Below are 27,668 nucleotides of genomic sequence, written 5' to 3'. Positions count from 1 at the left end.
CTCCTCAATAACTGTGAACGTGCCTGATTATGGTGACATCGCTCAAAATTGAAATAGTTTGCTAATTTCTTTTTAAGTTCCTGATCTCTTCAATAAATTAGGAGCTATTCGGTTAATTATTTCAATGGGTAGATCCAAATCAGTTTCTTTAAGTATCTCATTTTCAGCCTGATCACTAATAACTCCAATTTGATTTTTGACACATTTAGTGTAATCAACGTTGTCAGTAATAAAACGGCTTTCGAAACTAATTTTTAATGGTATCTTCCTTGTTTATTTTGAGAAAACCGTTTCAAAAATGATCACCCCTATCGGCAATAACATGTGAAATTTAGTTCCCATGAAATATCCATTTCCCTCGAAGGGAAAATTGCTATCGTGAAATTCCCCATGAACTTTTCATTCACAATAGTTGATTTTGTTCGTAACAGCTGTTTATTGTTTACAAAATTCCATCTAAAAATTCCACAACATGGGGAATTTTTTCACGTGAACAAAGTCGATGAACGAAAAAAGGAAAAGGGAACACATTTCATGTGAAATATTGATTCGCGATAGGGGTGGATATCTTTTCTTTCCGGGTCAACCATTTAAAAATTATGTCCTCACTTTTTAACCTCACCATTATCTTAGGAACTTCAGGAATACGGTTGTTTAATCTGTCCTGTATGGTTGTACGCGGAACACCATATTTTATACTGGCACCTAATACCGAAATCGTCCCTTCTCTTATTTCGCAAAGAATTTTTTCTTTAGGATATTGGTTCATGGTTTGTCCATGGCGTGTCCATATTTGGAATTCTAAAATATTAGGAAAAATAATCCCTACTGAATCTCAAAATATTACTCAGTTTTACGATCTCCAGCTGCCGAATTCAGGATAAATTATCTAAGGATAACTTATCGGTAACAGTAATCAAGCTGTAAGGCTAGTTTAGGGGTATCGGTAACTTAGCGGTAACGGTAGCATAACTTTAAATATATTTAAGCTTTTATAGACAATTTCTAATCAATTACTAGGTACTTATCTAAATTGTACAAATTAAATTGACTTAAGTATTTATAGACAATTTCTAATCAGATACTAGGTACATACTTATCAAAATTGTACATAGTATTAAAAAAAAAGTTTAGCAAATAATGTTTTTATTTTAAAGCACATTTAAAGCTGTATAACAATTGAATTTTAAAATTACATATTTTTAATATAAAATATATGGCTATATAGTACTATACATCTCATTAATTTTGTAAGCCTTCCAAATTAATATTCAATATTAAATGGATAATGAATGCTCTTTTTGGCATGATCCATGGGTATCAAACGATCACCGGTATTGTAAGTATCCATGATCTTATGATCTTCAGGAGATAATTTGAAATCAAAAACATTGAAATTTTCAATTAAACGTTTCTTATTAACAGATTTGGGAATGGGGACGGCACCATTTTCAATCTGAAATTTAAAATTGTAAAATTAATATTTTACTACGTAATACTTTTATTTAAGAACTTACCAAATATCTTAAAACCACCTGGGCTGCAGATTTCTTATATTTATTACCAATTGCCTTAACTTGGTCATCAAACAGATAAACGGGTATTTTTTTAGCCGGCTCAGGTCTACCCAAAGGACAGTAGGCGGTCACCACAATATCATGCTTTTTGCACAAAGCTATCAAACGTTTTTGATTCAAACCAGGATGACATTCAATTTGATTGTGTATGGGCTTAATTTTACAATTGGCCAACAGACGGGCCAATTGTTCTGAATTGAAGTTGGAAACACCAATACTTTTAATTAAACCCTTTTCCACCAAAGCCTCCATAGCCTTCCAAGTGTCCAAATAATCAACATCACTTTAAACAACAGACAATTTCAGCTAAAATTAAACAAAATATAAAAGTATAATTATACCTTAATTCAACTTCTCCTTTGGCATTGGTGGGCATCATAACATCATCGCCTCTATGGACATACGAGTAGGGCCAGTGCATTAAATAACAGTCAATGTAGTCGAGACCAAAGTTGGCTAAACTTTTGCGACAGGCGTATTCAACACGTTCGGGTTCATGAAAATGACACCACAACTGCAAATTAATTACAAATACATATATTTTAACTTAAATTTTTATTTCGTTTTTATTTTTTCGTGCTGCAGTAACTAAAAAAAAACTTTTTATTTTTTTGTTTAGTTGCTGCTGAAAGTTTTCCTTTTCAATGATTATTACCTTAGAAACGATAAAAACATCCTCGCGTTTTATAACACCCTCAGCTATTTTATCTCTTACAGCTTTGCCCACCTCATGTTCGTTTTCATAGAAGTACGCTGTATCTATGTGACGATATCCTGCATCAATGGCATCGCCCACAGCACGTTCACAATCGCCACCCAGTGACTTTAAGGTTTCAAAGGATGCAGTCACACACAAGCACGCACATTCAGTTAACACGGTAATTGTTGGCAAAAATTATTTAGAAATTTTGTTTTGAAAACAAAACAAAAATAATGGTGAATGGGATAGAAAAGAAAAATGTACAAAAAAGTTTGAGTGAAATAAATGTTTAAATAAACTTTTCAAATAAAATGCAAGTGTGAGTGAGCATTTATAATGTAGTTGTTGTTGTTTAAAAATGTCTTAAATATTTCATGCAAAATAATTATGTAAAAGTCAAAATTATGTAAAATTAAAATTTTTTCCGAATCGAAATTAAGTTCTCAATTCAAATCCATAGAACAAATATACATAGAGCGGAAAGTAGAAAAAATCTCAAACAAAAAAATTACTCAAAAAAGTTACATATAAGAGTGTTGTTTTTGTTTTCACATAGTTTTTTTTACTAATACATTCTCACCACTTAGGTTTTTGACAACTGAGTTAGGTCTTTGACAGCAGTGTTTCCGCTCTATGTGTTCTCTATGTTCAAATCCTTTACAAAATAACGTAATTAAATTTTTTGAGTGATTACATTTTTGTACCCTTCATTCCGTTTGTAATTTCTACATTTTTCATTAGCGACCACACAGAGTATATGTATATGTATATTCTGGATCGGTATAACAATAACCTCTAAATAACTTACATACATACATGATTAATATGTAGATGTAGAATACAGACCTACATATGTATTTACTTTCAAGATTTTATGATTTGAAATTGTTAATAATTTTCACATTTTTTATTTGCGGACCCTTAAAGTAATGGCCCTTAAAATAATGCCGATTCTTAAAAATAAAATTAAAAAAAAAACTTAAATTTTTTTTTATTTTTTTGTGAGTAAATTTTATTTTAATTTTTTTTTAAATTTTTAGTGATAAAAATTTTATGAAAAAAAAAATTTGGTGAAAAAAATTTCGGGTTAAAAAATATTTTTCCCGATTTTGACTCATTGTAGGTTCGGTTGCTATTCAAAATCGACCCAGAAATGGCCGGAAAAAACCAGTACAATCTAGATTTTAACCTATTTTTGATCTATATCTGGATTACTAAGGCATTAAAATAGACAATACGGAGATATAATGATAGATATTTCAAAGACCATTCAACAACATACATATATAACGCCATAGTAAAACGAACCTACAATGAGTCAAAATCGGGAAAAATATTTTTTTACCCGAACTTTTTTTCTCCAATTTTTTTTTTCACTAAAAATTAAAATAAAATTTATTCACAAAAAATAAAAACAAAATTTAAGTTTTTTTTTAATTTTGTTTTTAAGAATCGGCATTGCCATTACTTTAAGGGCCCGCAAATGAAAAATGTGAAAATTATTAACAATTTCAAATCATAAAATCTTGAAAGTAAATACATAGGTCTGTATTCTCAATCTATATCTAGGGCCAACATTTTGATTTAACTGAAAGGGTATTACATTATCATACCCTTCATTTGAAAATTTTCAATTAATGATAGCTACATAGCTTATTTATTTGCCGGCTTTTTGTTTGTAAATGTTAATAAAAATGACAATTGAAACACGAAACATCTGATAATTAATTATTGTTGTATAATTGTAAATAAGTACACATCAAATCAAATGAAACTATAACAGAGATATAACCTGGGGGAAGTACTTAGACAATATTTTTTTGTACGTACGTATTTCTATGAAAAAGTACACTTTATTAAATAGTACTATTAATCAGAGCTTCGAATAAATTCAATTTAAGAATTAAGTACGAGTCAAGGCGAATTTATACAAGGTGGAGTCAGTCAAACAGCTGATATTTTTTTTTCGCTTTTCGGTTCTAACAACAGTCAAAGCTTGTTTTTATATTTAAATATCTACATATTCTAAACTTATTAACAAAATATTTATTGCTTACATAAATAAGTAAAGCCCACACTATTGAATTATCTACACTATATTAAGTTTAAATACTTATTTGTTTAATTTTTCATTTTGGTTTTTACATTTGTTAAGACCAATCGTTGTTTTTGTAGAACTGACACCACCTTGTATGAATTCGCCTTGGTACGAGTGCTATTTTCGGTTGTGGCAAATCTTCACTTCAAATCAACACTTCATCCTTTTAGGTGACAAAAAATGTTTGGTAAAATTGTTGATAAAAAATGTTGGTGAAAAATCGATGCGAATTTTAAATAGCGAAGTTGGACTGCAGCTGATTTATTGATGTTTCAATCATGTTTGTAAGTTATTTGAGGGCTTCGGAAAGTTGATTTCAACATACAGACGGACGTGGCTATATCTTTTCTGCTATCTACAACAATCCAGAATATATATATTTTATGCGATAGCAAATAAAAAACGTGGAAATTTCAAACTGAATGAAAAATTAAATTTTTTTTTTTTTTAAATTTTGAAAAAGATTTTTTTTTTAAATTTATTTTAAAGTATAATTTTGTGAAGGTTATATAATATTCGGTACAGCCGAATATAGCTATCTTAATTGTTTTTTTATACCTTTCACCTTCGTGAGAAGGGTATATATAAGTTTGTCATTCGGTTTTTAATTTCCACAATATAATTTTTGTCTGACTGTCCGTCTGTCTGTTGAAATCAACTTTCCGAAGTCCCCAATTAACTTACATACACGATTCATACATCAATATCTTCGAAATTCTTCCAGCTCGGTTGCTATTGAAAATCGGAAAAAACCAGGACAACCTCAATTTTTGACCTATATCTGGATTACTAAGTCATACAATATAGACAATATGTATATCTAATGATAGATATTTCAAAGACCTTTGCACCGACGTATATAAGACCATAGTAAGTTGGACCTGCATTGGGTCAAATTTGAAAAAAATATTTTTTAACCCGAATTTTTTTTTTCACCAAGTTTTCTTTTAAAAAAATATTTAAAAAAAAAGTTTTCCAAAAAATTAAAAAAACGTTGAAAAAAAAAGTTTTCCAAAAAATTCAAAAACTTTGAAAAAAAAAGTTTTGTTTGCCTAAAAATATTTAAAATTTTTATTTTGAAGTATAATTTAGTTTTTTGCATTAATTTAGATTAAGTTCGATTTTTAGTACTAGCTTTATTAGTTCCGGAGATATAGAGATGCCAATTTTACCCGGTTTAACCCATTTTTAACCCCTTAAAATTCATATTTCCAAAAATCCCTTCTTAATGGATCTACACATCGTGTGAGGTACCTACATATAAAATTTCAAGACATACAAATTTTCAAAAGTTCAAATTTGGGAAAAATGTTTGTGTGGACAAATTCGAAAATCGGCTTACGAATGTACTGAATGGCCCTAATGTAGTATTTTAGGTGTCTAAAACCATCTTCAAAAAATTTCCGTTCAATGAAACCGGTTTGGAGCTAATCGGTTTGATGGTTTCAGGGTCTATATCAGACATAGGTAGAAACATTTTTTGTATTTTTCACCCCTTTTGGGGAAACAAATGTTTGGGAAAAAAACAATTTTCGTGGAAAAATTAAATGAATTCATATCAATGGAAAAAACTCACCAATGAGATAATGGAGATTAAACAGACATTTTTTGAAATTGTTTACCTGAGAGCAGTTTGCCTTATTGCTGAAAATGGTATTGTGAAAGTTTGTCCACCAAATTGGACGATATTGATCCAACTGATGGATCAGGGTGCAATATACCCTGCCGTAAATGTCATTATCGAAAAACAATATGTATTAAAAACCACTTAAATTGGTACTCAATTAACCGGGAAAATTGATTATCCAGAATGCTCCCGGTCCCGACCATTACGGATAATCGAGGTCTCCCTGTATTGACATAATGATAATGTTTGTAAGTTATTTGAGGTCCTCGGAAATCATTCATTGTTGAATTGATTCACAATGGAATTACTTCATAATAAATTTAATTCAACCATTGAAAGATACATTTTTTTAATTTAAATCCAAATTGAATGTAAATATTTTTTCTTCATTCAATTTCTTGTTATCTTTAATCATTAACAAATTAATGGTACATTAAACGCACCAAAAAGTACTTTTAAATATTGTTTAGTATACAATCAAATTTCAATTGACCATCTTTGCCTTAAAACAACAACAACAACCACATAATCTTAACAACACACTGTTGTTGTACATACTAGTAATCTTCTCAAGGAGATAAGACGGGAGGAAAAAGCCATCACATTGACAATAAAATGTATGGTAATGATATCAAGTTGTGAATATTAAATTACAAATGTATTCTAAATTGAAAACTAAACTAAATTTCATAAAATAAGTAACAATGTGTACTTATAATTCAACTTACCGTGTAGGTGCCCAACCCAATTGCTTGCATTTTAGTGCCATTATTGTGTGTCACGTAGGGAACTTTAACAGATGAAGAGGAGCTCATGTTTTAAACAAGATTAAACTGTCGGAATAAATTGTTAAAGTTTTATTAGTTCGTTGTTTGCTTATAATTCCGCTGCCACCACTCCGAGCCCTTAAACAATTGTAACAATAAATTTGTTTTCCCCGTTTTGCAACAGACAATTAAAGTTCAAACTATTTTATTCATTCACCTTTAGTTTGTGTAACTTTTCTATTCCTTTGCGCCACAAAACTTGTTTGAAATTTAAGCAATAAACGGCGATAGAGATGATGATTCGTTTCCAAACAACTGTTGATTACTGTAGTCAATTCCTAAAGTTCTATTCTATTTTGTTCTTTCTTCCTACTATTCATCTCGATATTTTCTTTTGTTGTTTTAGTCGTATAAAAAAAGCTTTATTTAGTTATTGCTACATGGAAAGCTTTTAGTTTCATTAAATTAATAGAAGATTAAAAAGTTAGGGTTTATAACGATTCATTAAACACTCTACCATATTAGTGGTTCAAAATATATAATTCGAAGAGTAATAATATAAAGATTAATGTACATATAATCATAAGTGATAATATTAAGCACCTGATTCAGTAAATTTCTATGTCTTTGATCAAATAATACAACTTCCAGAATCTTTGCAAACAATTTATCAATAGACATATAGATAAGATTTGTAGTACTTTCCATTCAATCTATATAAATAAAAATCAAATGTCGTTCGTTGGTAATTGCATCAGTAGAGAACGGCTGGACCGATTTAGACAATTTTTTTTTTTTAAATGTTGGTCATAGCCCAACTTAGGTTTTTACGGAATGATAAATTGACCACACCCACTTTTTTCGATTTATCTTTTTTTTTATTTTTTTATTTATCGTAAAACGGCTACCAGTACCCCTGGACCGATTTAACTAATTTTTTTAATGTTCGCAATACATAGTCCGCAAAAGTTTTTACATAAATAAAAATTGTCCCCGTCCACTAATACGCCCACTTATTAAATACATCGGTCTGTGATCAATCATTCGATTACTTATATAAAAACTCACAATAGCTTAAATCGATAATAACCTGGCCAATAAGCGTTTAATCAAGAAAAGGAGATCGATCTGTGATCACTCATATTTCATACGAAAAATCGATTTTTTATATAAAAACTCAAAATATCTAAATTCGCTAATAAGTTGGCCAATAAGCGTTTAATCAAGAAAAAGATCTCGATCTGTGATCACTTATATTTCTGACCAAAATTCGATTTTTTATATAAAAATTGAAAATATCTAAATTCGCTAATAACTTGGCCAATAAGCGTTTAATCAAGAAAAGGACCTCGATCTGTGATCACTTACAAAAATCGATTTTTATATAAAAACTCAAAATATCTAAATTTGCTAATAACTTGGCCAATAAGCGCTTAATCAAGAAAAGGAGCTCGATCTGTGATCACTCATATTTCTGACCAAAAATTGATTTTTTATATAAAAACTCACAATATCTAAATTGGCTAATAAATTGGCCAATAAGCGTTTAATGAAGAAAAGGAGCTCGATCTGTGATCACTCATTTTTCCGACCAAAATTAGATTTCTTATATAAAAACTGAAAATATGTAAATTCGCTAATAACTTGGCCAATAAGCGTTTAATGAAGAAAAGGAGCTCGATCTGTGATCACTCATTTTTCCGACCAAAATTCAATTACTTATATAAAAACTCAAAATATGTACATTGATTTACATGTATTCTGTTTTTTTTTCGAAATAGCGCAGGTGTTTTAATTCATCCTCGTCTGCCTGGTTATTGTATTGTCAACTAAGCTAAGGAAAACGCTAACCTTTTGGCGAAAATGTGTTCATCAAATTCCTTTATTCCGGACTGTAATTAATCGGTGCCTATGAGGACTCGGGCAGTCAAGAATTTTTTATACGGACTCAAGGTTCGTATTGTAATTCTGTATTTGTTCTAAAAAAAAATGTTCCTCGTCGCGGACTGGAACATTTTCTACCTTTCATAACAGTCTGGAATAATTATCGTCCAATCGAAATTTGTGATGCGCTCTCGAAGCATATGGAGAACATGCTGAACTATAGTATGTCAATTATTTAGAATCGAATACACATTTGGCTTCCGCAGTGGTCGTTCTACTGGAAACCTAATGACTTTTCTTTCAGAACAGTGGTGTCGACCAATATACCGCGGTGAACCACATATGAGAGAACAAGGTAGTCCCACTTTACATTTGAAAATTATTTGGCAGGGTGTGAAATTATGGACTAGTTTCGAAACTGATCTCGTTTTATTTCAAGTTTCCTTCATCGTCTTACTATAGCGATGGAGTTTCTTCCCAGATCTTTATATTGAGCTCGGACAACCCCAGGAATCTGTTTTTTCTCCTTCCCTATTTTACAACTAAAAAATGCATGATTTTTTTTTAAATGTTTAGCATTTATTTTTAAAACATTTGTACAATATAAATTTATTCAAAGTATTGTCCATTATTATCAATGAACTTTTGCCATCTTTCTGGCAACATATGGATTCCGAGCCAAAAGAACTGCTGATCTTTTGAGGCCAAGAACAAATCAAGCCAATTTCAGATACTCTGTTCCAAAGTTAAGCGTATACCGGAGAGAGCGTTCTGCATCGATCGAAACAAATAGTAGTTGGTCGGGGTAAGGTCAGGACTATAAAGCGGGTGAGGCGAAACTTCCCAACCACTTCATTATAAATAGTTTTAAACAGGTATTGCAACATGTATCCTCGTGTTGTCATGATGGAATATTACGGTTTTAAGGCTGGTATATATTTCAGCAAATGCTCCCTTCAAACGAATCAGTTGCGTTCGGTAACTGGTTCCATGTCTGCCCAGATTTCAGCAGCTCATAATAGATAGGTCACCTTTGCTCTCATCAAATACACAGCATTACCTTTGCGTCATTGGTATTTGGCTTTGGTGTCAATTCGGCTGGATGAGGGGCTTCTCCTACGATCTTTTCATTGCAAGTAATAATTCGGTGCAAATATTATTTTCTTTTATAGCGTTCAAGCATCATTTTGAAAATGCAAAATAGTCTTTCAAGGTCTCTAGGCTTCAATTCCACTGCTTTTGGATGAATCCTGCTGCTCTCAATCGTTTTGAAATTGCTGCTTGAGTAGCTCCCAATGATTTTGCTAAGCTCTTGTTGAGTTTGAAAATAATCTTCATGAAGTAATGCCGTCAATTCTTAGCATTCAAACTTTTTTGGCTGGCCTGGGGGGTATTTGTCACGACTTCTGAACCGCACAAACCATCTCTCGCACGTTGAAACCGATGGAACAGCTTCGGACCAAATGTGAAGGAATTTTTTTAATATTTTTTTAAAGTTTACCCCAGAACCCCAATTAAAGCTATATTTTTGATCCAACCTCCCACAGCATAATTTTTCAATATTTTTAAATTTCACAGTAATATACATTTAATTACCTTTCCCTTTTCATTATTAAGGCTAATAATGACTGCGGAATTTTATAAGAACTTAATTATCTGCAACTGGTTAGAAAGACAATTCAGTGTATTTTGCGATTCCGTTGAAATTGATTCGGAAATTGATTATTTAATAATAAAATGCTTAAGAAACTGTATTGTATATCTATAACTCCTGTAAATGTTCCCTTGTTAAATTCATTCTATAAATTCCTGCCACAAATTGTTTCACTTTGAATTATTTATTTGATCCATAAAGTTAAGAAAACGGAAATGTGTTTTAAATTAATATGCACGTTTAAAAAACATACTACTATTCGTACATCCATATAAAAAGAAAACTATGTATAAAGCTGTCATAGACTTGTAACAAAGTGTTAAAAAGGCAACAAAATGCTTTAGATCATTGCTGATATGCGCTCTTTCTGTCTATAATTTATTTATACATGTTTATTGTTGCACTTTTAGCAATTTTTCTTAGAAAAAAAAAAACCAACACCCGCCTCAAAGTATGCAACACTTTTATGTTGTATAAATGTATGTTGTACACGCATAGACACACACACACACATATCGACATTTCTTTTCGATTAACACAAACGTGTCGTTCCGATTTTATTTTCTTTTTTTACAATAACAAAAACATTAATTTCCGTTATGTTTACGCTATAAATCATGCCAACTACTTTGTGTCTGTGAGTAAGTAAGTGTGTGTGCAGTTTTTTTCGTATTTTTTTTTTGTTTGCCTGCAACACAACAATTGATTTCCGTTATAGAGTCAGTAAGTACACTTGCATACATATTGAAAAATCCTTTAACAGTTGTACACAAACACTTACATACACTAACTCATAGATACACCTACGCACACACATAAAATATTCATACGCAATCAACACATTGCAATAGTGTTTGGATGTGTGTCGGTATTTTTTTATTTTTTTTTTTATAGCGACAGTAATTTCAATTCAAAAAAGGATATAAAAAGAGCTTCTATGTGGATAAAGAAAAATGTGAAAAAATAATAGAGGGAGTGAGACAGAGTACAAACAAATGCAAAAAAAGTGCGCCAACAAAATAAACCAACACGTATGCGTTTATTACAATAAACGCTTAAAGTAATAGATGCATGTGTTTGTATGCAACATCATACGAGTACAAAAGAATGGCCCACTAAAAAAAAATAGCGACTCAACAATAGAAACTTGTGTGGATGTAAGTCTTCAACAATATAACAAAGTGTTGATATTCATATGAATATGTATGTATTTATATATTTGACTGTTTGCGTGGGGGTACATACATACATACATACGTGTGAAAAAGTGTTTGCATAAGTCTGCATGTTTGTATATAAGTGTTGAAATGTTTCTAAATATCCAACTACACATTCTTGTTTGATGGCATTTGAACTATTGCTCTAACATTTTGCTTCAAAATTTTGATAAATTTCTAAAGAACAATATTTGAACTTTAGGTCTGGCGAATTCATATTTATCATGAAAATTTGGGATTTTTTCAAATGTTTAGCTTTTATTTTGCAATATTTTTTTTATTCAAATATAAATTTATTCAAAGTATTGGCCATTGTTAACTATGAACTTTTCCCATCTTTCAGGCAACATATGAATTCCGAGCCAAAAGAACTGCTCATTTCTGAGGCCAATAATGAATCAAGCCAATATCTGATACTCTGTTCCAAAGTGAAGCGTATCACAGAGAGAGCGTTCTGCATCGATCGAAACAAATAAGAGCTGGACGGCGAACAGTCTGGACTATAAAACGGGTGAGGAGCAACTTCCCAACAACTTCATTCTAAATACTTTTTAACAGGTATTACTTTTAGCATGTGGCCTAGCTTTGTCATGATTGAATATTTCGATTTCATTCCTGGCCGCATATTCTGGGCGTTTTTCGACCAATGCACAGTGGTTCCGCCCATAGGCCAAAAATAAATAAAACGGTCACAAAATATTTAGACAAAATCCAAAAAAATTGTCTCTTAAATATCCAATCCTTTTAATGGCAAACCGGGTTTTACTGTAAATCTAACGGGACTTTTTAAAAATAAAATTGAAAGCATGAGCAAATATTCATTTGCAAAGCGCAGCTGAACGCTGGAAGAATAATTCATAGCAAAAGTGCACTTCAAAACGGTCTTGCAATTGCTGTAGTCTACAAAATTAAATTATTTTCAAAGGATTTTGAAGCTAAAGGTATTTATTTTATCTTTAGAAAATAATAAAAACTAACTTGTGTTGTAATTCTTGTGAAATAAATGTTTTAGTTAACCTATATGTTTGTTACTTTTTTGTAAAACTTCATGATGTTTACTTAAAGTTTTAGTTGTGTTCCCCCAAGATTCCCCCATAGGTTTCTTTTTCATTGTATTAATCTGATTCTTAAGATAAAGAAATTGCTCAAGTTAGTTGCGGAAATTTGCGGATGGGCGTGTAATCTGTAATATACTAACCCGCCACACAGAGGGATGGCTTCATACATTTGTTTGCAAAAATTATAAGGAGTGGTTGTAGAGCGCTGAAATTTGGCACAGATAATTATATGGACCAAACTAAGAAACAAATAAAATTTTATCAAAATCGACCACGCCCAACGCCCACTGCCCATACAATCCAAATAGATTTGTTCGCATAAAATTTTTCCTATTCAAGTAAAAGTCTAGAAATTTGGTACATATATTTTCTGAAACAAAAGATGAACGTATGCTAAGTTTTATTAAAATCGGCCATGCCCACCGCATACCGCCCATGCAATCCAAGCAAAAATTATAAGGGGTGGTCTAGAGCATTGAAATTTGGCACCGAGAATTATATGGACTAAATTAAAAAAAAATTAAATTTTATCAAAAAAATCCACTCCCACTACCCATATAATCCAAATTGATTTTTTCGCATAAAATTGTTTATATCCCAGCAAAAGTCTAGAAATTTGGTACATAAGAATTTTTTGGATATTTCGTTTATTATTCGACAAAAAATGTTAAGTTTTCATCCTGTTCCGAAAACTATTCTTTTTTTTTAATCGAAACAAGACACTCCCATCTTTCATTTTATTAAAAAAAGAGCTTGGGGAAAGTGGGGCTACATTTTTTTCTCCATGGAAAATCAAAAATACAATAATAATTAGAGTCTTATAGATTTGGGCATATCTTCTTAACGGTTTATGGTTTCCCCATATTTTTTTTTTATTGATGTTGAAATGTTATATTTTTCAAATATGTTAAAGGTAAATGGTATTATTAGGAAAATTATACCACTGAATTGCGTGAAAATTTAAGTAAATTTTTGCTTAACACCCTTGCATGGACTTTAGTTCAATTTTCTAAAAATAAAATAAATTTTTTCTTAAAACTATAAGTGTACATTTCATCTATAAACATTTCTCTACATAATTGAATCATTTGATTGTTGAAATTAAGTGTTTGAAAAATTTACTTTTTGACACCAAAATCCCTCTGTGCACCGTCTTATTTTTGCATCGGTACATAAAAATCTGATCCATGGAGCTGAGGTAAGCAAGCATGTAGTAGTGTGAATTATCGGAGGAAGCAGCTGAAGCGAAAAATAAGCATATAAAACAGTTTAGATTGAAACATACCCTAAAAATTTCGTGCAATGATATAAATACAGAACTTTTAAATAGCCTGTTTTAAGTTCAGATCCATTTATTTCTGGAGGACAAACTTACCAACAAAGAAAACAAGTAGTTTAAGTCAAGGAGTTTTAAATTTGATTAATATTTGATATATGTATATTAATGTCTTATTTTACCTTACTACCTTATATTACTTAGTAATACCTCATATTGCATTATATAACTTTGTATAACTTTTTAATTTAGTTTTTTTTTCAGTGTATAATTCAAATGAATTAAAATGGAATAAAAATTTACTTAAATTGTTTAAAACAAACGAATTTTCATACTGAAATATTTTATTTCAAAAATTCATAAAACAAATCTAAAAGCCAATTAACCCTTGAAAGATCAAAGGGCTACTGTGGTTACAGTTGTTAATATTTTTTCTTAAAAATTTGCAAACTTTAAGTTCTTCGGGCATGCTATGAGGTGACAAATTTTGAAGATCCTAACTTTTTTAGTTTTGGAGATATTGATTATTGACCGCTTGTTCATATAAGGGAAACCACTGTGCAATGCTCGCTTCAAGAGATTTCAGCACAGTGGAAATAAATCTGGCATTTCTATGCGGCTGGTCCGATCAGAATAAAATTTTACGTGGGCGTAGCCAAGGAGAATTCCAGTTCATGTTATTAAAATGGAACCTACAAACGCTCCAGGGGTGACGCTATGGGGGCTCAAAGTAGGGTACCTTTGACATGTACAATTTTTCAACACGTCGCATTTTTTCTTCCCATCCGATTTCAAAGATTTTTGGAAATCGCTCGGCTAGGCCTTGTAAAAACATGCTTACTTGTGCTATTTATCTCTTATAACACTAGTTTACAAGGTTTTTGCTCATGAATTGAAACATATGGGGATTTGTGTATTTAGGTATTCTAAATTCGGAAAAAATGTTAAAAAAAATCCTGGACGTCAAACTTTTGAGATATTTATTAAAAATGAAACATATAAAAATTTACATTAAATTAGTACAAAAAAATTAAAAGTGAAGTGTTTTAGTCCTCTTTTTATAATTGTTTTCATTTGTCTTCCTCACGATACTCCAACAGTAGTCTCCTAGCATATTCTGATCCCAAAAACCTTGATAATTCCTCTCGAAAAACTTCAAATCTTTTTGGAAACGCTCTCCATGTTCGTCACTCATGTGTCAGGGGTTTTCCGGGAAAAATCCAAATGAGAATGTTAAAGTGAATTTTGAGCGATATATTTACACCCATCAGTTCAAAATTATGTAATAAATTCGCAACAATATCTCTGTAATTTTGACTTTTCTTATTCCCCAAAAATTCTTAAACAAAAAGTTTAAAAGAATTCCATGCTGCATTTTCAACATCGATTAATAGACACTCAAATTTGGTATCAACCTAAATTTTTCATATTTGAGGACCCGCAAATATCCCTTCTTTTAGTTTAGCCTCAGAAAGACTCGGGAACACGCTGTATAAATATTGAAATGTTGGTTTTGTCTTATCTAAAGCTTTTACGAAATTTTTTAATATAAATAAGCATTTTGCAGTGTTTATGTCATAGGAAAACCTCGATTTGACTGAATAATTTTTCCGCAAATAAAACAAAAATGGTCTGGGTTTATTTTACAGTTTCTAGAAGACATTTTAAAATAGTTTTTACTTTAGGGTTTTGTATTTAATAGCGATTTATTAAAGTTTATCTACAGGAACGATGTACTTTTATACAGTATTTATTTTTTCCGCGTTCATTTTTTTTGGAATGTGTCAAAAGAATACAACACTGAAAGTATCTAGTAGCTTCGCCAGAGTATTGAGTACCCAAAAACTATATAAATATTTAATTACTACAATTCGGTACACTACAGTATGCATTAGTAGTACTCAGGGCAGGTGAAAAATAAAAACCCATATATCTCAAAATGTTGACGTATAGGTGGGAAACAAAAAATGGTCAATTAACTAGCGTTCCTAGCTCTTCTCAAAAATACAAGTTTCATTCCACGAGCAAACAAAAATGTTTGATTTGTAAACTAGTGTAATTATAGGCATTTCAAAATTTAAAATTTTGCCATAACTTGGCCCTCTTTTTTAAAAATATAGGGCGTACTTTTGGACCGAATGAAGTCGAATTTTTTTGTTAGTTAGACAACTAAATTAGCAATAATATACAAAAGATTTCAGAGCAATATCAATTATGAATCCAAAAATATATGATTTTCAATTTAATATTCAAAAAATAGTAAATTTTTTGGGCGAAAAGGTGACATAACTCTTTTTTATACGCTACACCACCATACTGGGGAGGGTAAAATGTGTGTAAAATATTAGCCTAACACCTACCTTAAAGTATACCGATCGATTTAGAATCACTTTTTCAGTCGATTAAACGATGTCCGTCCATCTAGCTGTCTGGTCGGCTGGCTGGCTGTCCGTGTAAAATTGTGCGCAGAGCGCAGGACGCAATTTTGAAGATATTTGGATAAAATTTGGAACACATAATTTTTTCGGCCCAAGGACCAAGCCTATTGAAACTGGCTGAAATCGGTCCATTATTTCACCTAGCCCCCATACAAATTTACTCCCTAAATTGGACTTTATCGGTCATAAATGTTTAATTTATACATGTATCTACACAAAATTCGCTCCAAATAAATTTTATATATACACAATTTATGTCGCCAAATTTTGTTATGATGAATTACTCATAGCTCGCATATAGACCCGCTTCCGAAAACCACTTTAACATGCATAGATCTCTTAAAAATGTTGGTATGCACACAAAATTCCACATAAATGACTTTCATATGGACATAAATCACACGACCTAATTTCATTGTGATCGTTCCATAACTGGTCATAGCTCCCATATAAGACCCACTTTCGAAATTCACTCACGAATTTAAAAGAAAAATGTTTTTGGTCATTTACTTAGAAACCATTATGTGTTCCCTATTTATCCCCAAAGAATTTTCCCAGCCCAGAAGGAAATGTGGACCCCATGGACAAAATTGTAACAAAATACCATTTTTGGAATTAAAGGATTCCCTTTGACCTTTTGACAAGTTTTTTAACACTTTGTTATTTAGAATAACAAATTTAAATAACGTTTAAAAAAATTTCATTGAGTTTTGTTAATCAATAAAGATTTTATTACATATTAAATATTTATTGAGATTCTAAAACTAAAATTTCTATCAAAATTTTAATAGGAATGCAAATATTAGGAACAATTTGATTCACATTTATTTGAAACTATTTTTTTTTTGTTTAGATAAATTAGTTTCAAAAATATGATACTTTAAAACATCGACCTTCAAAAATATTGCACTTCATACCATATTTCGTAACAATATTCAAATATAACGATTTTAAGGGCTGATTTAAAAGTAGCATAATGCTTTCAAATAACAGTGCTGTAATAGCAAACTGTAACATATCTGTACTACATTATTAAATAAAAGCTTTCAGTTGACCATTGATCGTAAGTTGGCAACGATGTTTGAATTCGAATATTCAGTTAAAGAACATTGTAGAAAGTACACCACAGATGGCGTATGATCTAGAATATTCGAACTTTGACAGTTCAAGAGCAATCTAGAGTGCAGATGTCAGTGTTATAAATAGTGGCAGAGGTTGCAGTCGTTAGTGAGTTTTATCAGAGACGCTATTTGAATAAACATCAACTGAGTGCCTTAAAGTGTGCTGTATTTTTCAAGTGAATTCATATACATTATAAAGTGTCTGTATTTCTGAGAATTTATAAACGTGTATAAAAAAAAACATTGAGTGACTATTTTACAGAGACCAAAAATAACTGTTATTTAATTTTTTGAGACTGAAAAAGTTAGGCATACATCAATAAATAATTTTTACGTTTTCAAATAAGAGTTATTCATAATAAATATTTTTTTTCGTTGCTCATAACTTTTATTTTTGATTTATATTTTTTTACGTTGCATAATAAGTGTTATTCATAATATATATTTTTGACGTTATTCATAACTTTTATTTTCGATTTATATTTTTTTTCGTAGCTCATAACTTTTATTTTCGATTTGAATGTTTTTAAGTTACCTAATAAGAGTTATTCTAAAGAATATATTTTTTTCGTTGCTCATAACTCAAAAGAAGTTTCTTTCGTCACCTTGCTTGTATTTTATCAGTACATACATTGTATTTAGCCTTTAAATAAGCTTGGTATGAGGTGGATTGTTTTTACTGTGTGTTTTTTAATTATGAAGAATATTGTTTCACAATCAATGTTTTAGCAAACGCATTGTCCGCCAAGTTGCACCTTTTCTCAGTCAACAAAATACGCAAAGCAGAAGCAGCTCTTTCAACAGAAAGCCGTTTAGCCGGCAGTGCATAGACAATATGAACCTATTTATTTAAAAATTACAAAAGTATACTTTTTCTCTTCCCAATATTGCAACAAATCGGCTTCTACGTCCAGTCTCACAGGTTTAAAGCTCTCTATTTCAGCTATAGCTGCTAATAACTCTCCCGATTTATTGCCTTTGTCATCTTCTGAAGATAAATTCACTTCAAGTTCTCTAATTTATGTTCCGAATAACGAAGACGTATTTAGATTCGTCGATTCGTCAATCAGAAAATCTGATATTGGTTGAAGTGGAGATACTTCAGGTGAAGTTATATCGAAAATAAAAGTTTTGAGTAACGAAAAAAAATATTTATTATGAATAACTCTTATTACACAGAAAGAATTGAATTTCTGATTCAATCAAGAAATTCACCCAATCAGACAAAATATTGTTTGAATTAGGACCTATCATCAAATTTGTAAATTCAAACACAAAATTTTGCAAAAATTTAATTGAAAAAAAACTATATTTTTTCAATTAAAAAAATATGCTATTGAATAAAAATGTTGTTTGAATTTACACACAATTTCAAACAAATATTTGTTTAAATCAGACAAAAATTTCACTGATTCTGGTTTTCTGGAATTTCTTAATTTTACTGATTCAGTGAAAAGTTTGTCTGTTTCAAATAAAATTTTAAACAAAATTGGTATATTTACTTGCTTGTGTAGTTGTTTTATCCGAAGTGTTGTATTAAAATAAAAACCAAACAAAAACATTAATAGAATCTATAAAAATATTAATAGAAAATAAAATTAGTTTCAGACAGGCGATTGTTTGAAAATATTTTAGCAATAATTCTTTCTGTGTAGGCAACGTAAAAAAATATAAATCGAAAATAAAAGTTATGAGTAACGTAAAAAAATATTTATTATGAATAACTCTTATAAGGCAACGTAAAAACATAAAAATCAAAAATAAAAGTTATGAGCAACGAAAAAAAATATTTATTATGAATAACACTTATTGAAAAGCAAAACTTATTTTCATTGAGAATAACTATTATTTAAAGAAACAAAAATTTATTTCTACAATATAACAGTTATGGCTAAATTTTTTTAGATATTTCTTATAACAGTTATGTCTCTGCTATTTAATTCTGTTGTTGTATATTTTAAATAAATAAAGAGTTGTTACAATTTTCAAACTACTAAACGGCTTTTATTTGCAATCAAAAGTATCCGGTTTATTTAAAGGAAATAAACCAAACGTTTTAAAAAGGTTAAAACGTAACAATATAAATTTTCTTAATATTTTATTCTACAACAAGACATTGGTTGTGACTTAGTCACATTAAGAAAATTTATAAAAAAATTTTTGGTATGAAAAAGTGCAATATTTCTGAAGGACGGGGTTTTAAAGTGGCATATTTTTGAATCTTATTGAGATGTATTTTTTTTGTAAGACCAACAATTAACTGATCTAAACAAAAAAAATATAATTATTTGAATTTGTTAGAACTTTAGAAATATAAATCTATCTCAAAACTAAAGTTATATGGAATTTAAGTAAATGCAATGAACTCAGTTCAAAAACCACAACATTTTGAGTTATGCCTGTCTTCGCTGCAATGATAGATTTATATTTTATGTTCCCTATTATAACTAAGTAATATTTATATTGAAAAGAAATATGTATGTAATTTTTATTGCACTTTTTCATGTTGTGTTTCTTTTTTTTCATCTGTTAATATCATATTGATAGTTTTTAAATTTGATTCCGTTTTTCTTATCATCATGTAGCAATTTACAAACATTTTTGGTAAGTCGTTATGCAACACACACACACTCATGCATGGCCACCATCACTCACACGTACACACACACACAGTGTCTCTCTTTAAGTGAAGACCAATTTTATGAACCATATACTATGTATACATACGACTTCTTTTTTTTTAACAAAAACCTTTCTTCACACCACACAATATTTATAAAATAGAATAGACAATTTTTACCAAAAAATATTTTTTGTATGTTATAAAATTCCGGCAGTTTTAAAGGTTAACTTGCCACAAATTATATATCGCTCGTTAGACATCGCCGATCTTACTACAACGTTAATTTTTGCAGTTTATGCTAATTGGTATCCTTGGCATTAGCTTTCGCCAACAAAATCCCCAGTGACAACTAAATCAAAAAGTCTTTCTTGTACATCAAATGAGGCTATCAGTGCATAAGTGGTGTAACCCCAAACCATTTATTACACTATTTTTGCTACATTACTTTGTTATATTATGCTCTGTGCAAACACGATTTTTTGCAGCTCCATCTGTTTTGAATACCAAGAGATAGCTTACCCTTCTTTTGTATTGATATTGGTAATATAAGAACTGTATGTTAATGTAAGGACCAGAACAGCAAACAAAAAAAATTGTGGGTTACACCACTTTTGCGCTGATGGCCTCATATATATAAACAAGTAAATCTGTTCCCATCAAAATCATACAAAGGTTTTCGACATAAAAAATATTTTATCAGTTGCTTAGGGGAGCAGAGTCTTGAGGACTTAAATTCGCACGTTAGAAGCCTTCTAGTAGAATGATGGGTAAATAATGTCGGTTTTATGTAGTTAACAAATTCCTCAACACGGAACTAGTTCCATGGATAGCAGGGATCTAATTCTTTAGCAAAGTGTATGAGAATGTGTGCAAGTATTTGTACCATGAACAGTTTTGTTGTTATTTCCGCATGTCTGTAAGAGTAAGTATGTGTGTCTCTATGTGTAAGCTTTGAAATTCAAGTTCGATAAATGTGAGAGCCCGTACATATATTTAAAGTATAAGCAATTTTTTTTAGAATCATGCATTAAAAATGAACACATATTGGTTGGGTGTAAAACAATTTTCCCCATTGTTGATATATTTTCTTAATTTCTTTCAGACAAGAAAGATCAAAGGCTGCAAATTCGAAATGAAAATTGATCGATTTTACTAGGATCGGTATTAAGAAAACATGGAATATGGATTATAATAACATGTTATTAGCTTTCTTGCTCTGCTGATCAGCTCTTAATTGAGATTTGTTTTTCTTATTTGAAGATGTTTATGAACTTTGTTTGCCGACCACTGATTTAAATATATCGTCACCTAAAATGCAAAACAACGTATTATCAAAAAATTCATATACGATTCACTGCATCATATTACATATTTGTGCAAAATTTTTAACTTTTAATATCAAAAATAACCAAGTTGTAACCAAAATTCAAAATAAAGTATCACCAAGTACATGATTTTGTGAAACAAAATAACGTAACTTTGAGTAATTAATTAATTTTTATTTAAAACTAGTTGACCGCCCGGCTTCGCCCTGTAGCATTTACTAATATTAGTTCTTCAAGTTTCTCCAACCTGCATACGCCTGTTCTTATTTATTTGCAAATAAAATTTATAAATTTGTACTGCATACTTTAGGGAGATGTTTTATTACAGTTGACTGGACACAAAAAGAAAATTCCGAGTTTTACCCGGAATTTTTGAATTTTTTTTCTTTACAAACCATCTCTTGAAAATTTCGAAACGAATAAAAAAAAAATCAGCCAAATCGATTTAGCCGTTCTCACGTGATGTCATTATATACATGGACCATTTCATTTTTATATATATAGATAAAAAAAACATATTTTTATTTAAGTTTTTAATTTTTCATACAAATTTATATTGATGATACTTTTTTTTAACGAAAAAACTATTTTTTTTTTATAAAATTTAATTCTAGTTATTTCAAGTAGTTTTCATTTTATACCGTTTTTTCTCCTATAAACTTATTAATAATGATGTTACGTTATTTTGCATTTTAGATGACGATATATATTTTTTCAGATTTACAAAGATTAACTCAATAACAGACTATTAATTAACTAAATTGTATACCCTTCACCGTAAGTGGTAAGTATATATCGTTCGTCTCATGTTAACGAATAAAAGTTATTCTAAATTATTAGATAAAAATTTGTTACTCATTCGATTAAAATTTACATATTATTTTTTTTTAAAAGGCTTATAGAGATATAATTGATATAATTTTATTACATAAATTCTTAGAAAAAATTTTAACGAATAAAATTTATTCGAATAATTTTAGCCGATTATTCGTCCCATAGTGCTAAAATCAAAATTTAAAATTCAATGAGAATAAAAAATTATTCGAAAAAATGTGTCGCTTATTCGATTACAAAAGTGCGGGATTTTTTGGAATGTTTAGCTTTTATTTTGAAACATTTGTACAATATAAATTTATTCAAAGTATTGGCCATTGTTAGCTATGACCTTTTCCAATCTTTCTGTCAACATATGGATTCCGAGCCAAAAGAACTGCCCTTCTTTTAAGGCCAATAACGAATCAAACCAAGGAATCGAACAATTTCTGTTTGTCTATTAATTTCACAATTGTAAAATGTATAGGCAAGTTCAAAAGAGAATGAGAAAAATGTCTGCCTTTCAATTTCTGCATTGTGAAAGGGGGCTAATGGATCCAGTTTTCATCGCAAATAATGATTCGGTGCAAAACTAATTTTCATTTATAGCGTTCAAACATCATTTCGAAAATGCAAAATCTATTTCAAGGTCTCTCTGCTTCAATTCGTATGGTACCCAACTTCCCTGATTTTGAATGAATCCTGCTGCGTGCAAACGTTATGAAGTTGCTGCTTGAGTAGCTCCCAATAATTTTGCAAGCTCTTGCTGAGTTTGACTACAATATTCATGGAGTAATGCCTCCAATTCTTAGTCTTCAAACTTTTTTTCTTTGTTTTCCGTGTCAAAATCACCACTTCTGAACCGAACAATCCATCTCTCGCACATTGAAACCGATGGAACACATTCAAAATAAGCTTTGGTGAGCAATCGGTGTGCTTCAGCGGCACTTTTATTTTTCAAATTAAAGAACTAAAGCAAAACTTCCTGCAGATGATGCTTTGCTGATACAAATAGCTAAGTTAGAATAAGTGACATTTAAGTTATTAAAAACATATATCGCGTTAAAAATATACGTCATCTATTTTAAATCCCGTATTTTTAAGTTATGCACACAATATGTTTTTAACTTCTCCTGTAAATTTTAAATTATTTGAGTTAGGGTATTTCTACAGGAAACCAACGATATATAAGTTTGTATATTTTGGTCTTCTAAAAATGTCTGCATAAATCTTGTTAAGTTTGGTCGTATATTTTGGATGTTGTGACCCGATAGACTAGACGATAATGTGCTGGGCTATCAATCTGAGGATTGCGGGTTCGATTCCCGCTACAGACTCTGGGTGTATCTGAAGACAAGCAAAAAGCTTCACAGTTTGTGTTTTACACAGACTCTGTAAGTTCCCAAAGAGAATATCCGACAAGAGGGTGAATAACTGTCGTCCAAATAGACTTCAATAATGGTGGTACCCACTTGACCACTATTATCTTCAAAAAGTTATGTAAAACATTTTAACAAATTATGTCATTTCATTTTAAAAATAACTTCCTTTTGCCCCCAACTAACGAAAGTATACAAATTTATCTTTATTTCCTCAATGTGAAAGCAATGAAAATTCTTGTGTTTTTCCGTATCCCATACATGTTTTACGACTGTATTGGAGATGGAAGCTGGAACAGGCGAATACAAATATATTCGTTTGCTGTGTTTTTTTTTAACGTAAATATTGTTGAAGTTTTTCTATTACAATATTTCGAACATCAGCAGTAATATTTTACAATTCAAAGTTGCATTTCTTTTTCTTTCTACTTTCCAATATATGCACATTTTATTAACCCAATAAGAGCAGAATGATATTTAAATTTTTGAAAGAATAAGAATAATCAAGTTTAAGTTTAGTGTTAAAGAAATTGTAAACTAGATCAAGGGATAACAAGATTTTTGCTTTCAAAATTGTTGTCACATTTATCTCAAAGGAACTTTATTTATCAAATTTTGATATCTTATGAAAGATCTTTTAATATGGAGATCAAAAAATGCACCAGTAAGTTCAATCATATACGATTTTAAAAGAATATTTAATGCCAAAAAACCACACCTCCAATGTTTCTAACAACATTTTAAGATCTCAATGGGTTAATGTTTCAAGTTTATTTGGAGTATTTTCTTTGGGAATACATTTTGCTGTACAACAATTACATTTGTGGCAAACAGAAGAGTAAAATGTAATAATTTTAAGGTAAAAATACAAGAATATTTTCCAAAAAGTAGAGATACAAACTAAAAAAGAATCCGTTTAAAGTTATTTTAAACTTATTCAGGTTTTTTTTTTCTTTTAGTATGAAATACTTATTTATATACATTCCTAAGTACAAAACTACATATGTAATCGCACAGGTATGTATGTTAGTCTATATATATCGGTAACAAGTTAAGAATACTAATGTTTTCATTTGAGAATAACCCTGCAGCTTTTTTCCATTAACGAACCATTGCACATAGGTCTCCAAGACCCATTTTTTTGACCAAAACTCAAAACTTTTTTTCCTATATTTATTGTTGGAATATTGTAGCAAACAGTTCAGAAAAACAAAAAAAATAATTTGCTTTTGCAAACTTCAATTAACCGTTATTCTATGAAGTGAGAAAGTTCAATGTTTTAAGTGCAGTGGTAAACTGAAACACATGGTGTAATTTTTTGTTTTCTTTGAGTCACATGTTACACGAAATTAAAAACTTTTTAAATCAGTTAGTTATGGATATTAATGACGATGGTAAGTATTTAAATTTTTAATAGTGAAATGTTCAATAAAAATTATGGTAATAAGAAATTACATAAAAAACTTTCATAACCTAAAAATCAGTGATTTTAACTTTTTATAAAAAAAATAGTATATAACTTACATAATTTCAACCGATTTCAACGAACCGAAAACGCACAAAATTACAGTAATATTTTCTGCTTACGAATCATCAATAACTTTCTGCTGGTTTTTGCTTAATTTGAAGAAATCAATTTTTGTTTCAGGAAACTTTTGCTTCAAAAATTATGATTTACTCAGAGTTTAGCAGAGTGGAAGTCAAAAACAAGAAAAAAAATAAATTATTAAAAATTTAATAAAATTTATGTTTTTTTTTTGTTATTAATTGTATCTTTTATTTGAATTCCTGTATATAAGTGAATATTTTAGTTTTGGCCAAAAACAATGGTTCGCCAGACCTATGTGCATTGTTTAACCACTAAACTACTTGCTAGGAGTTTAGCTGGCGAATTTAACACGCGCATGTCGTTGCATGAAAGTGCATGATCTGGGCATAATAATCGACATATAGGCAAAAATTGATTTCCTATATTGTATTTGACCTTCAATATCTCGAGCACATGCATAACGGTGACGTCTGCTCCTTATTTAAAATATAAAGACGAATGGATGCTTATTTGACTGAAGTAATACTTCAGTTATTCGATTAAGTGTCGAATATTGTATATCATCAGATTGCATCTATAAGTTGTTATCCACAATTAGGCATGGCCAATTTAATATTTTGAATTCAAAACAAAGGGGTACTTTTTATACCCTCCACCATGAGCGGCAAGGGTATAAGTTTGTCATTCCTTTTGTAATTTCAACATTTTTAATTTGCGACCCCACAAAGTATATATATTCTGGATCCTTATAGATAGCGAAGTCGATAATAGCCATCGACAAAATCGATATATAAATGGCTGAGATATAACCGGGATAACCTCGATTTTTGGCCTATTTTTGATCTATATGTGGATTACTAAGTCATTAATATAGACAATATGGATATCCAATGATAGATATTTGAAAGTCAATTGCAATTTGCAACGATGTATATAAGGCTATAGTAATATAGAATTTTTTTCACGAACAAATTTTTTTTGTCATAATTTTTTTTTTCAATAAATTTAAAAAAAAAAAAATTGGAAAAATGTTTTTTCCAAAAAATATCAGAAATAAAAAAAAAATTAATTTTTGTTTACATAAAAATATTTAAAAAATTCATTTTAATAATTTGGTGATAGCTTTGATATAGAAAAAGCATAAAATTCATTAATAGGGGTTTCCGTATGACATTCCGAATTTAAACATTATTGATTTGAAACTTTGAATTTCTGCTAAGGGTTCCAAACATAGAGAAAACACATAGAGCGGAAACTCTCCTGTCAAAGACCTAACTCAGTTGTCAAAAACCTAAGTGGTGATAATGTATTAGTAAAAAAACCTATGTAAAAACAAAAACAACACTCGTATGTGTAACTTTTTTGAGTAATTTTTTTGTTTGAGTTTTTTTCGAGTTTCCGCTCTATGTTCTCTAGGGTTCCAAAATCCAACAAAAATTTCCAAAGGATCTCGGACAACATGAATGTACAATAGGGTGATCGATTCTTCGACATTTTTTAGAAACCGGTTTTCGGTTTCTTCGAAAAATTGCAATTTAATATAAACCGGTTTCGGTTTTTTAATAATAAACAGGTTTTTTGACAAAATATTAAAACGCCTAAAAATAAGAAGAATAAAAGTTTTATTTATGAAAATAATAGTTATTAAAAACAGTTCATGAAAAAACATAACAGAACAAAAAAGAGATCATATAATTATGATAAAGAATATACATGTATTTTAATAACAAAAAATAAGCCGTTTTAAAACGCTTAAATACTTTTTAATTCTAATTTTGATTACTTCTTTTAACGTTGACAAGGCCTTCGAGTCAAATTTGACCCATTTTGAAATTAAAATTGAATTTTTTCTAAAAGTTAATCTCTTAGGAATAATACACAGTTTAAATGCTTTGGAGTATATGGATTTTTTTCTTTTGGGTTTATAAAGCTAAACAAATGAGCTTTCACTCAGTCTACTTGCAGGACATTGCAAAGCATTGAGTAAGTTTTCAAGTTTTCTAGATCGCTTGTGACATTTGTCTAAATATATAAAGTCTTATCAAATAGTTGGAGTATTTGTTTTAAAAAAGTTTTATGGATTTTTAATATTTTTTAAAGTTAAAGTTAAAGCCGGTTTCTTCGATATTCGAAATGTGAGCTTTTCCAAAAAACCGAAACCGACTTAACCAAAAAAACCGGTTATTAAAAACCGTGCCGATCACCCTAATGTACAAGCATATACTTTGAGTGTACATTTTACGTGTGTTTTGTTTTTGTTACAATGACAAAACACATATAAAATTTACACGCTTTTAAGCACAAATTCGAAAATAATCCATAGATTTTTATGGTCGATATCTCATTTTGTTGCTATTATATGTGGGTTTGCGATAAAGCAATAAATCTGAACAATTTCTGCCGTTTTGGATTTTTCATGATTTTTTTAAAACAAAAAAATTTGCTATTTTCACGTAAAAAATATATTTTTTGCTTTTCAAAAAAGTTTCTATTGTATTTTCACTAAATGAATTTTATTACATATTGTAATTATTCCTGTAACACATTTGAATTAGATCTATA

At 29.9% G+C, this 27,668-nt stretch overlaps 1 protein-coding gene across 1 annotated transcript; it reads right to left on the bottom strand.

Annotated features, from left to right (window-relative positions):
- Window positions 1-1,129: 1,129 nt before the first annotated feature.
- Window positions 1,130-7,100, bottom strand: LOC135954805 (1,5-anhydro-D-fructose reductase-like). The gene is made up of 6 exons (XM_065505038.1): window positions 6,987-7,100; window positions 6,731-6,835; window positions 2,233-2,400; window positions 1,919-2,091; window positions 1,518-1,860; window positions 1,130-1,456 (listed from the first exon to the last, which is right to left on the bottom strand). Exons 2-6 carry the CDS (start codon window positions 6,815-6,817, stop codon window positions 1,265-1,267), a joined length of 963 nt encoding a protein of 320 aa, XP_065361110.1. The 5' UTR covers window positions 6,818-6,835; window positions 6,987-7,100; the 3' UTR covers window positions 1,130-1,264.
- Between the last annotated feature and the right edge of the window lie 20,568 nt (window positions 7,101-27,668).

This window comes from Calliphora vicina, chromosome 3 (genome assembly GCF_958450345.1).
Source record: "Calliphora vicina chromosome 3, idCalVici1.1, whole genome shotgun sequence".
NCBI lineage: Eukaryota > Metazoa > Arthropoda > Insecta > Diptera > Calliphoridae > Calliphora > Calliphora vicina.
The sequence above is the reverse complement of the archived record's forward strand: the minus strand, read 5'-3'. Positions and strand labels throughout refer to the sequence as shown.

What these genes read in the sequence shown, in the direction of transcription:
- LOC135954805 (XM_065505038.1), bottom strand. Translation starts at nt 6,817, where the DNA reads ATGAGCTCCTCTTCATCTGTTAAAGTTCCCTACGTGACACACAATAAT. An exon ending in AAAGGAGAAGTTGAATTAAG is followed by an intron (nt 1,861 to 1,918) that starts GTATAATTATAC and finishes TGTTGTTTAAAG; the next exon opens with TGATGTTGATTATTTGGACA. An exon ending in AGGTGGTTTTAAGATATTTG is followed by an intron (nt 1,457 to 1,517) that starts GTAAGTTCTTAA and finishes TTTAAATTTCAG; the next exon opens with ATTGAAAATGGTGCCGTCCC.